This window comes from Spermophilus citellus, assembly GCF_964194105.1.
Source record: "Spermophilus citellus genome assembly, chromosome: 11".
Lineage (NCBI taxonomy): Eukaryota > Metazoa > Chordata > Mammalia > Rodentia > Sciuridae > Spermophilus > Spermophilus citellus.
Genome location: NC_138192.1, coordinates 68,944,028 through 68,956,697, shown reverse-complemented (window position 1 = coordinate 68,956,697; position 12,670 = coordinate 68,944,028). Strand labels below are relative to the sequence as shown.

Below are 12,670 nucleotides of genomic sequence, written 5' to 3'. Positions count from 1 at the left end.
TGTAATATAATAGTAAACATTTATAACAATGATACTCTGCACTTACATAGGACTATATAGTTTTGAAACAGTGGGTCTCAAATAGGGGTTAACTTTGCTCTCCCCACCAATATCTAGAGGTATACTATTAACTAGGTGGGCAGTGCTGTTGGCATCTAGTGAGAAGGTGAGGGGTACTACCAAGATCCCACAGTGCACAGCACAGCCCCTCACAATAAAGTATCAACTAATTGAAAACATCAAGAGTGCAAGGTCATGGTTGTATGATATATAGACATTTCTTTCTTTTTTTTTTTTTTTTTTAAAGAGAGAGAGAGAGGAGAGAGAGTGAGAGAGAGAGAGAGAATTTTTAATATTTATTTTTTAGTTCTCGGCAGACACAACATCTTTGTTTGTATGTGGTGCTGAGGATCGAACCCGGGCCGCACGCATGCGAGGCGAGCGCGCTACCGCTTGAGCCACATCCCCAGCCCATAGACATTTCTAAAAGAAAAAAAATATTAATTAAATGGACCTGGAATATTTTTTCTGGGTAAAAATATATACCTAGTGAAATTCATTGAAAATATGAAAGGAAGAGAGTTATATCCATATTGTATAATCACTTACCCAGGCCAAATTTCTTTTTCTTTTAATATTTTTCTCTCTCCAGATCTTTCTTTTGTAGCATTTACTGCCACCATTCAAATCTAGATCTTCATCACAACTACATCTAAATTGATCCTTTTTTTTTTGCTTCCACTAGAACATATTAAAGTTCTACTTTCAGTTTATTAGCATCCTGCCCCAAATATCTCCACTTTCTTCCCAGAGCAAATATAAGCAGAGTTTATATTTGCTTTTATGAAAAGCTATTTCCCCTTTACTTAGTAAAATCTACCCTCAGTACCAGCCAACCTTCTTTTTATGGCTTATATATATATATTCCAAATCAGTTCTTTCTTTTGTCCTTTGTCTTACCTGTTTCCTTTTCCTACAATGACCAGTTTCCTTTCATTTCTGTCAATATATCACAAAGACTTCACAATCGAGTGCAAATAATAACACATGTACTCATAGATCACATATTTATTGTTTACTTCTTTCGTGCCACAAAACAGGAGTGATGGAAGGAAATCAGAAGGGATCCTTGCTTTCTCACAAACATAAAAGTTCAACTGCTATGTAGGTGATGAAGATGATAGGGAAGTAGATAGGATATCTAAAGACATTTTTGAGGAAAATATGTCATAATTTGGTGACAGGTTTAATTAGAAGGACAGAGGAATAGAAGGGCACATTATGCATGACTCCTTGGTTCTAATTTCTAAGCAGAAACAGCACAGATTTCTAAACGAAATCACACCATTTAGGATTTATTAGGTTATGCACCATGGGAGGGCAAAATTTTACAGGTAGGATCCCAAGTTATCATTCACACATTATGTTAAGAGTTAGGGCTTGGAGAAAGTATTATTGTTAGTGCCCAAGACACTATTCCCTCCAGATGCCATTATGATTTGAAGTTCCCAGAAAAGGCCATAGGAGATTCTGTTGAGAACACACTTCTGGGAATTTTCTGGGAACAGAGTAAATGGAAAGTGGAGAATATGCAGCTTTTCAAAACCTCAGGGCACTAGGAAATTGCCCTTTCACTGGTGGTGAAAAACAAAGCCCAGCAGCACACAGTGAGGTGTGCCTGAAGTCCCAGTATTCCTGAGTGAAGAATACTGCCTAAGCCCAGGAACTCAAGGATAGCCTGGGCAATATGGTGAGACCCCATCTTGAGAACAAACCAACCAACCAACCAGGAGGTGGACAAATGCCAAAGGCAACTTTAACCTGCTTCCTAATTTTGCATAGGACAGGGCTAGTAGGTCCACTCAAGATTATTTCATGTAGCAACCTTGATGCAGTAACTTTAATGAAGTAACTTCATTTGTATATTATCTCATATCATGTGCTATTTGAACCATCTGTAAATTTGTCTTCCCTATCAAAATGTAAGCTCTTTGAAGAGAATGTGTAGCCACCTTCTTCATTTTCCATGATACTTGGAATAAGGATAAAAACAGTGTGTTCAAATTCCTGCATGGGTGATTGCCCCTTGAGACCAAAGATCAGGACTTATTTCCATGTTCCCACATATGACATTGTTTAGTGTAGTACCAGGAAATAAAGTATGATAAAAAGTGTTGGTGTTAATAGTAGTAGTGATCTTTCAACTATGCTGTAGATACGACCAACATGATCATCCCCCACTCTGTTTTCTCTTGTTTTATGAAACGTCTCATTTGAATTCACAAGTTTTGTTTTTTAATGTTGTAGAATTTTGTTATGAGGAAAAATATATCTATCAGCTGCCTAAACAGGCAACCACATCTTGGTAAACTAAGAAATGTCTTGTTTGTCTCTAGTTAGCCAAGCACATACATATGGCTCATTTTTGGGAAATGATATATTTTTGTAAATTTAACCATTGCTTTACATAGACTTAATTGCTAATTTTCATGACACATGTACAACAAAATCCTTAGAACATTAACACTAAATATTCACTATTATACTTATATTAAAAACATTTGTGATTAAGATAGGTCCTGGTTATTATAGTCAGAGAATACCTTGTAAATATTAAAAAGTCAAAATCTGAGCTTCTGTGGAAGACTACTTTAAAAAAATTAAAACATAATTCTAGGTTCTTAGATTTTTTAACCAATATAGAGAGATACACACAAAACAATTATAGGAAAGTGTTATATTGTTGGCTATAACCTAATAACCCAAGACAATGACACCTGTTTTAAAAGCATTTTGCAGAAATTAGTAAAATCTAGAATCTCCATTCTCTATAGACCATCTGAAAATATGTGTTTTGTCCATCAAAAAAGTTTTTGGTATGCACAATAACATCTTCTGCTCTTTCCCCACCTCCCTTTTGTGTGGACACTGACAATGAGTAATCAAGCCAAATTTAGCATCATTTCTGTCAGTAACTAATACATGCTGGAACATGCAACATGTGAGGAGTTAACTAAAGCATACTGTGTTCTACTGCATAGGGATAATATGAGCTAACATGTGCATATGCTGGGCTAAGCACTTTGCATGCATTATCTTCCTTGATCATGTTAACTTTACAGATGCAGAAATTGAGGCCCAGTGATTAATAATCAATCTGAGGCCATACAAGCTAAGTAGAAGAATCAAGATTTGAACACAGGTATTTGGATCCTCTCTAGCCCATACATTTAATCATTGCATTCATCTGAGATTTTCTACATGTCAGGTATTAAATTATGTCAAATAATTCTGCTTTTTTACCCATTTTATAATTAAAAATCTATGCATTGAGTTCATTTGCAAATAAGGTTCAGAGTAATTCACAATACATATGAATTGACTTTAATAATGGTTTAAAATATCAGGAAATGGATTAAAATAAAACTAAAACTTTTTATTTTATTTTTTTAAAGAGAGAGTGAGAGAGGAGAGAGAGAGAGAGAGAGAGAGAGAGAGAGAGAGAGAGAGAGAGAGAGAATTTTTTTTAATATTTATTTTTTAGTTCTCAGCAGACACAACATCTTTGTTGGTATGTGGTGCTGAGGATCCAACCCGGGCCGCACGCATGCAAGGCGAGCGTGCTACCGCTTGAGCCACATCCTCAGCCCAAACTGAAACTTTTTAATCTTAAGTTATAGTTAATAGCCTTCATTTTAATTTATAATTTGGGGTGGGGACTGTGGAGACTGAACCCAGGTCCTTGTCATCTTCATTAATAATTGTAGTACTTTAGGAATTCTTTTCTATTATGGCTTCTCAATTATCACTAAGTAGAACAATGACCTTCATAGATGTGATACATATTAGAATAAGATCTTTGGAAATTAGGGAAATGTTATTTAGTAAAGTTGAACATCAAAGGATAAATTATTTGGGGTTATATTACTTATTCAATAAAATTAAAACCTCATTTAGAGTTTTATGTTTAATTCATCATTTTCATGGCAGTAGACAATGAAATATTTTTCCAAAGCAAATGTACCCTCACTTTTAAAGGATTAATTTTAAAAGCAAATAAAATGAATGTAAATCTCATTCTTGATAATAAGAATCCAGGATTTTGGCACTGACATTGCTATTATAGAAAAGAGGCATGTACAGTAATTGGGCCCTATGGGTTTCTTCTTGCAGCAGCACAAAGAGAGGAAAAAAAAAATGAAACAGCTGGTGCCTGTGGCCAGAGTAACCAGTTCAACAGGCATTGTGTGAAGCTTGCATGGAAGTAATAAAGCAAGCCAAATACCCAGTGAGAACCCAGATACAGAAATACAATCATCAGAGTGAGCAAGACATAGTCCAAGTTGACAGATCCTGAGCTAAAGACAGTATTTGTTTTTTTAAGGTATAGAAATAAATTTCATGTGTCTGAACTGGTTAAAAATAGAAATTTAAAAGATTAATAAGTATTATTTTTTTTTACCTTCCCTGCACAATTTGAGAGGTTTTTGTTCAGAAAAGAGAATTCAGACACTTTTCCCATCCATATAGTTGGTAAAATTCTTCAACACTTTCTGTTCTTTCCCTGTTGCAAATGGTAAAATGTCCTGGCATCAGTTGTACTATTACCAGTGGATAGCACTCTTCTGTCTTTATAAATAAAACCATGTTTTACTCTCTCTTTAATAAGTAGTTCTGATTTTACAAACTGTCAAGCAATTTTAAAAATCATTCCAAAGCCAGTAATGTATCCTCAAACAGGTCTACACTAAAGGAAGGAAATAAGTTGGACTAATTTATGGGAAATAGAGCAGATAGAAATGCACTATCATTTTACTGATGATCTTGAATTCCAGCAACAACCTCTCGCAAAACTGAACTTTCAAGTTACCAGAAAGTAACTGGTATTCAAGACGTGATAATCAACTGGGCTCCTTCCAGTACAAACATCATCAATGTAATTTTCTCTGTAATTGTTACTTTCTCACCTCTTATGAATTACAACATAAACAGAACACCCCTTTCTTTGCCCTGCCCAGGGAGTTAGGTTTGAAATATTTCAAGGGCTGACAGCAGCCTTTCCATAGCAGCTGACAGCAGTTGTCATCCTGATGATACCTTCAGACTCTGCAGCTCCAGGTCTGTTCCTACAATGAGAAGAGACTACATATACAAACCAGTATATACACGGATTTGAATTACTTTGTTTCAGAAATTCTTCCTTCAAAGAAATCATAGAGTATAAGCACAGATTGAGTTCTATAATATTTTCTATAACTTAGAAAAGCACTGTGAGGCTGGAGAGGCAGCTTGGTGGTAGAGTTCTTGCCTAGCATTTCTTTAATTCTAGCCATATGACAGCTAATCTTTTGTTTATTGTGTACCTTTATGGGTATTCTTTTGTATTCAGGCACTATAAATTGCAAAAGTACTTTGTCTACATATTTTAAATTGGAATGTAATATTGTTTTATCTTACTCATTCCTCATTCTTGTGTTTCTCTTACTGGTGAAATATTTTCCATGCAGTGTGGTCACTACTATTCTTCCACAGACCTTTAGATACTCCCTAACTAGTCTGATTTGATAATGTGAAACATGTAATTGACAATTTAGATTTCTTTTTTGGTTTTGTAAAAAACAAAAAGAGGTGTATTATTGAAATCATAGTAATAATATTTCACCTATAATAATATAAGTGGTGCTTAATGTGGAACACACAGTAATTTGATTAAGTGGTGACATTGAGAAAATAGGTAAAGTTTTTTTTAAAAAATATAATTTGTTATTCTTCATCACCCAACTTCAAATTCAGTTTGCTTTGGTTGAATCTGGGAAAAATCTGTGAATATAGTTTTCCAAAGAGCTCATAAAACATAGGTTATAGATACATAGAGTTTCATTATATTATGCTTATATATACTTACAAATTTACACAATGACCTTTTAAAATACAGAAAAACACTTTAAAGAAATCTTGTATTTAATTATGAATCAATATTGCATTTTTAGTTATTGATTATGTATTTTAACACTTTTTTATCTTTAAGACAATAACATGTTCTATTTCACATTAACAAAATGAAAGCTAATAACCACATGATCATCTCTATTGACAGAGTAAAAGCATTTGATAAAGTCTTCAGCAGCCTTTTGTGACAAAAACTTTTAACAGTTTAAATATAGAAGGAAAGTTTCTCCATGTAATAAAGAACAGTTATGAAAAACTCTCAGTTAAGATCATAATCAATGGGAAACAACTATAAGTGTTTCCACTAAGATCCAGTACAAGTGAGAGATGCCCACTTTCAGCACTTCTATTCAACGTACTAAAGGAAATACTAGAAAGAGCAATCAGAAAAGAAAAAGTCATAGAAGACATCTGAATCAGGATGGGGGAAGTAAAACTATAGTTGCAGATGACACAATTGTGCAATTGTGCCAGGTTTCCAAAAAATTCTAGAAATAACAAATGAATTTGGTAAAGCTGAAGAATCCAAGTCAACATACAAAAATCAGGAACATTTCTTTACACAAATAACAATTTAGAGTAAATTTAACCAAGGAGATAAAATACTGTTGAAAGGAATTTAAGGAGGTTCAAATAAATAGAAGGATATTCTGTAATGATGAATTGGAAAAATTAATATTGTGAAAATGTGTATATTCCAAAGCAATGTATAGATTCAATACATCCTCTATCAAAATTCAAATGGAGTAATGCATAGATAGGAAAAAAATCTAAAACCTATATGGAGCCACAGAAAAAGCCCAAATAAACTAAAGCAATTAAAGAAGGAAAACAAAGAGGAATGACATTTCCTGATTTTAAAAGATATTGCAAAGCTATAGTATGGCACTGGGATAAAAATAGAAACATATTAATTGAGCAGAACAGAATCCAAGCATATAGTTAAATCAGTATTTGACAAGGTCATCATGATAGGGAAAGGATAATTCCTGAATAAATAGTGCTGGGAAAATAGATTTCCACATTCAAAAGAATGAAATTGGACCCTTATCAAATACAAAAGTCAACTGGAAAGGCTTAAAAGACAACTGTAAGATCTGAAACCATAAAATTCCTAAAAGAACATGGGATAAAACTCTTTGACATTGTTTTTGTCAATTACTTTTAGATATCATAGCAAAAACTCAGGCTACAATGACAACAAACAAACAAACAAACAAACATATAAATATAACTGCAGAAAACTAAAAACCTCTACACAGCAATGGAAACAGTCAACAAAATGAAAAAGCAACCTAGGCACTAGGGGAAAAAGTATTATAATAAGGGGTTGATATACAAAAATTTTAAATAATTCTTACAACTCTGTAGCAGAAAATATAAAAATAACAGAAATATTAAATAATGGACATATGGCCTAAATATATCTTTCTCCAAAGATATAAAAATGACCAATAATAAAAGGTATTCAATATCACTAATCTTCAGGGAAATACAAATTAAAATAATTGTGCAATATCACCCCAGAGCTACTAGAATGAATATTATAAAATAAAATAAAATAAAATAAAGTTTCTTAGTACTTCTTTTTTGCTGAGGCTGGCTTTGAACTCTAGATCCTCCCGCCTCAGCCTCCTGAGCTGCTGGGATTACAGGTGTGCATCACTGTACCTGGCTAATAACTTGATACTTCTATAACTCTACTACCCATTATTTTCAATCTGGCATTCTACCAATAAATATTGGTAAGGCTGTGAAGAAAAGGGAGTGCTGGTACGTTGTTGGTTAGAATGTAGATTGGTACAGTTACTATCAAAAACATTATGGAGGTTCCTAAAGAAATCAAAAACAGAACTACCATTTGAGCCAGCAATTTCTATTCTGGGTTTATAGCCAAAGGAAGTAAAATCACCATCTCATAAAGATTTCTGTACTTCCATACTCCCATGTCAATTGTAGCATTATTCACAACAGCCATGATATGAAACAACCTAAATGCCCATCAGGGGATAAATGGATAAGGAAAATGTGGAATATATACACAATGGAATGTCATTCTGCCTTTTAAAAGAAGGAAATCCTGCCATTTGCCATGACATTAATGGATATTAGGCTAAGTGAGCAAGCCAGACACAGAAAGAAAAATATTACATGATCTCATTTATATATGAAAAATTTTTAAAAGGTCAAATATACATATACAGAGAATAAAAGTGTGATTACCCAGGGACAGAGAGTAGGGAGGAAATGAGATAAAGCTTAAATGACACAAAGTAGCAGATAGGATGAACAAGTCTAGAGATCTAATGTAGAACATAAGAACTACAGTTAATAAAATTGTATGGTATATGGGATGCTTGTTAAGTATATTTTAGCTGTTCTTTTCACATATGCAAAAAAGTGATTATGTAAAATAAAAGTCATGAACTTTGCATTATTATGATAATCATTTCACTATCCATATGTATCCATAACACTTTGTTATGGATAAATCTAAAATATACACACAAAAAAATCCCACATAATTTAAAGGAAAACTTTTATTTTGTGGGTTGAGAATAAAATTCACCATATTTTAATATATTTTATTAATTTTATGTTCTATTTAATATATGATGTCATTAAAATGGAATAATTAGAAAAAATATATTACCAAAAATGAATTGAATTTCAACATTTACATCATTTGCAAAGTGTCTAGTGAGGTTTAGGACTATTCAGGGAGAAGTCTCCTTTCCTTTGAAGTCAATGACTTGGTATTTTGGGGATGGGGTTACCAGGGATGGAACTCAGGGGCACTGGACCATTGAGCCACATCCCCAGCCCTATTTTGTATTTTATTTAAAGACAGGGTCTCACTGAGTTGCTTAGTGTATCTCGTTTGCTGAGACTAGCTTTGAACTCTCAATCCTCCTGCCTCAGATTCCCAAGCTATTGTTATTACAGGCATACACCACCATACCCTGCTTTAATTTGGTATTTCTATAACTCTGTTAGCTATTATTTTCAATCTGACATTATGCCTTAGGTTAAATTTATCTATAGCTAATGTAGGGGCAAGTTATAGTCATTTAGTTCTGCTGTCAATTTTCTAGGGTAATTAATGCATTTCATTTTGCTTGAAAGAGGATTTAGAAATGTTCTTCCATGTTAAATGCCCTGTGGTTATAGTTTTCCTTTCTCAACACAGACAGGCACTACTTTCATACAAGCACAGATTTAGAGGAAGACAATATGCCCATACAATTTTTCAAAGTCCCCATTTGTACACAAATGACAAACAGACCACTCAGGTTTGAAAGGCATAGTGGATACCATAAATGAAGAATATAAGGACACAGGACGTGACTGAAATAAAGGGAGACTGCAGATTTGCTAGAAGTTGGTCTTATTATGTTTCATTTTCTATATTATTTTCTGATCATCTGGTCTTAAGTCTGATGTACTATTATATATTATCTTTTTCATTTGTAAATATTTCTTTGGAAAAGGAAAAACCTATTTCTGAGTCTTTCTTTGAATTATTTTTCTTTCCTTTGCTTGATTCAACAGGTGCAATGAAAAATACATTTTGAAAAATGTTTTTAAAAATTGTCCAAAGAATGTTTCCATCTAGTAACATTATCTTGTTTCTTGTTTTCAACTCACAGGGTGTGCTCTGTGCAGCTCCTCTGATTTTTATCATCCCCTCAGCATGTTATCTGAAACTGTCAGAAGAACCAAGGACACACTCAGATAAGATTGTGTCCTGTGTCATGCTTCCCATTGGTGCTGTGGTCATGATTTTTGGATTCATCATGGCTATCACAAATCCTCAGGACTGTACCCATGGGCAGGAGATGTTCTACTGCTTTCCTGACAATGTCTCCTTCACAAACATCTCAGATTCTCATTTTCAACTGACAACACAACTTTCCATTTTAAACATCAGCTTCTTTCAATGAGTTGACAGCTTTAAAAATATGCATGTTTTCATAGACTTCTAAACCACTTAATAATATTCACGTTTATCTCTATTTATATGATAAAATTATCATTTTGGCATTTATCAAGACTTGTGTTTGTTTACTCTTCAGTGCAATGTAAAAGATAAAGAAAACTGAATATATTTTACTGTAAACTAGAACAAATGCTTCATTCTTCTGACCTCAGTACACTGATGCTAATTGAGGAAAGAAAAGTGAAGCCTTTAATGTTTGCTGCAATCTCATCAAAGCATTACTCTTTTTACTTAACATGGGAGCCAAGATATTGTGCTCCAAAATATGTAGGTGATTATGAGTTGGATTTTTGTGTATGTGTCCTTCAGGACAGAGAAAAAAAAAAGTCTTTAAAGTATATAGAATCGAAGCGAGTGGGAAGCTAAACAATTAAAAAGAATGATTATCTGAAGAACAAACAGAAGCTATTATAACTTTAGTAGCATCCCTTGTTTAGGGAAAAGTGGATCCCTGGAGTAAAATGCTCCCACTGTTAAGAAGTTTGAATAATAGATCTGATGTGCAGACCCAGGTGTGTGAGGAAGTAAAATCACCTCCCAATTTTTGATGTTGTGGGACTATGATGGTCACATTATTATAAAAACAGAACACACACATGTATTGTTCTGAAGCATGAGCCTTAAAGACTATTTGTGCATCAAATTTGGAACTCTTGAATTTGCAGTGCTGGCAGGAAGATACAATGAGAAGCTGAACTGAATGACTAGAAGCTGCAGTAAGAATCAGAGCTACACAAGAGGCATCATCTCTCTCCTCAGAGATATGTTGGAAGCTCTTATTGACTGGGTCCTTTGGAAGTAGATGCTGAAATAGGGTTTCTCCTGCAGGGTATTGACCAGGAATCATAACTAGTGAGAGGGAGAGAAAAACAGGATTGGAAAGGAAAAATAGAACTGCAGTGCAAGCTGGCGAAGCCTCCTTCGAGTTCACGGAGAATCTGGAGCACATAGGACCCATCAGAGCTCTCCCAGTTCAGAGTAAATAGCCAAAGTTTTAGTACTGCTGCCTCCATCAGTGGGAATGCAAATGGACACCTGGGGAAGGAAGAGCCCTTGGGCTAGGCAGCTCTCTGCAGCTGAGCACTGGACAGGAAGTGAGAGCAGGAGATTAGCTTCTGCTGATAGCTGGGGCACCACAAGCTTCCTTCTTAGGGGAGGTCTGGAAGGCACAGCTGTGTCCACCACAGATGCCCTGAATTTTTACTGAAGACTTGTATACATTTTAATGAGAATTTCACGTTTTCATATTGATGATGATCTTTAAAAAACCAGTGCAACATTGCTTTCATTTTCATTATAGTCTGTACTATAATTTGTCACAATTATACTGATAGTCCCTGCAATTAATATCAAAGTCAGGAAAACTCACCGATGAGCTATTGCATTTAACAAGCAGGAGTCCTTGACTTCTATGGGAAAAAACGTAATCTTTTTCTCTTTTTTTTTAATTTACATATGACAGCGGAATGCATTACAATTCTTATTACACATATGGAGCACAATTTTTCATATCTCTGGTTGTGTGTGTTCATGTTTTGATACCTGTACTTTGAATACTATTGATCATCCCATTCCACCATCATTAATGACCCCATGCCCCCACCCTTCCCCTTCAACCCCTCTGCCCTATCTAGAGTTCTCTTAAAAAAAAAAAAAAAAGCAACAAAAAAATTGGACCATCTGAATGACTTCCTTATATCAAGTAGCACTGAAATTATATTCCCTACCTTTCATCTGTATTTCAGTCAGATTGACCATACATAGTTGTACATTGATTATTGCCAAATAAGGGGAAAAAAATACAACAAACAGAGTTAATATAGACACAGTTTGTTTTTATAATTCCACAGGTGAAATAGGGGGGAAAAATCCAAAATCCATAGCATGTATATAAAAAATAGCTTCACAGTAGTTTAAATACAGTAGCAAGAGTTGAGTTGTCATCACATGACTCCTGCTAAGAAAGCCCTAAAGAGTACCAGGAGCCCGAGCCTTGGCTGGTTAGGGCTTCAGTTGTGGTTTTTGCTTCAATAAAACAGTCACTAATTTAATTAAAATCCTGTTGACTGTATAGCTTTTCTGTATTTAACTTGTAAATTTGTTTCTTACAGTTCTTTAAATTATGAGACAAAACTATTTCTGCCTATTTTTAGGTTGGTAAAGTTATTATAAAAATATTTTCCTTCCATAATAAGGGAACGTGAGACATCTTTGCACCAGTTTATTCCTACATTCTTGAGACTGAGAAATACTGTTCCATGTAGTTACTACTTAAAGTCATGAGAGATGAGATATTCAAGAGTGTACAGAGAGGCACATCAAGGATAAAGTCATTAAGCACTTAACCATCTATTATCTTGTACTTTGGGACATGTTATTCTTGATTCTCCAAGTATTCGAAAAGCTCCTGGTAGGAACTGAATGAAGCATCTAATAGTTAATAAACATTTGTTTGTTATTAATTACCTGCAGAACAAGACTGCCTTTGACCTAGTTATCAGGAACATGGGTTATCAAGATCTTTAAACTGATGAGTGAATAAATCTTAGGAACTCACATCTATTTCACAAGAATATTTGGTTATTTTTTTTTTCCCTGAACAGAACAGCATAGTGGCAAAACAAAGCAGAGCCTCTACCCTTATCTACTTTCTGCCTCAATTTAATCAGAGATTTCCACTGAAACTTATTCCTTCTTAACTATTTTTTGCCCCTAACAAAG

At 34.3% G+C, this 12,670-nt stretch overlaps 1 protein-coding gene across 1 annotated transcript in view; it reads left to right on the top strand.

The window, feature by feature from the left end:
* The window catches only part of SLC38A11 (solute carrier family 38 member 11), a gene marked incomplete at its 5' end in the record, with an annotated part of 51,863 nt that extends 41,900 nt beyond the window's left edge, over positions 1 to 9,963 (top strand). The window contains one exon of the mRNA XM_081261851.1: positions 9,600 to 9,963. Within this exon, the coding sequence (XP_081117977.1) occupies positions 9,600 to 9,893 (294 nt within the window). The 3' untranslated portion in view covers positions 9,894 to 9,963. The remainder of the gene's footprint in view (positions 1 to 9,599) is intronic.
* Between the last annotated feature and the right edge of the window lie 2,707 nt (positions 9,964 to 12,670).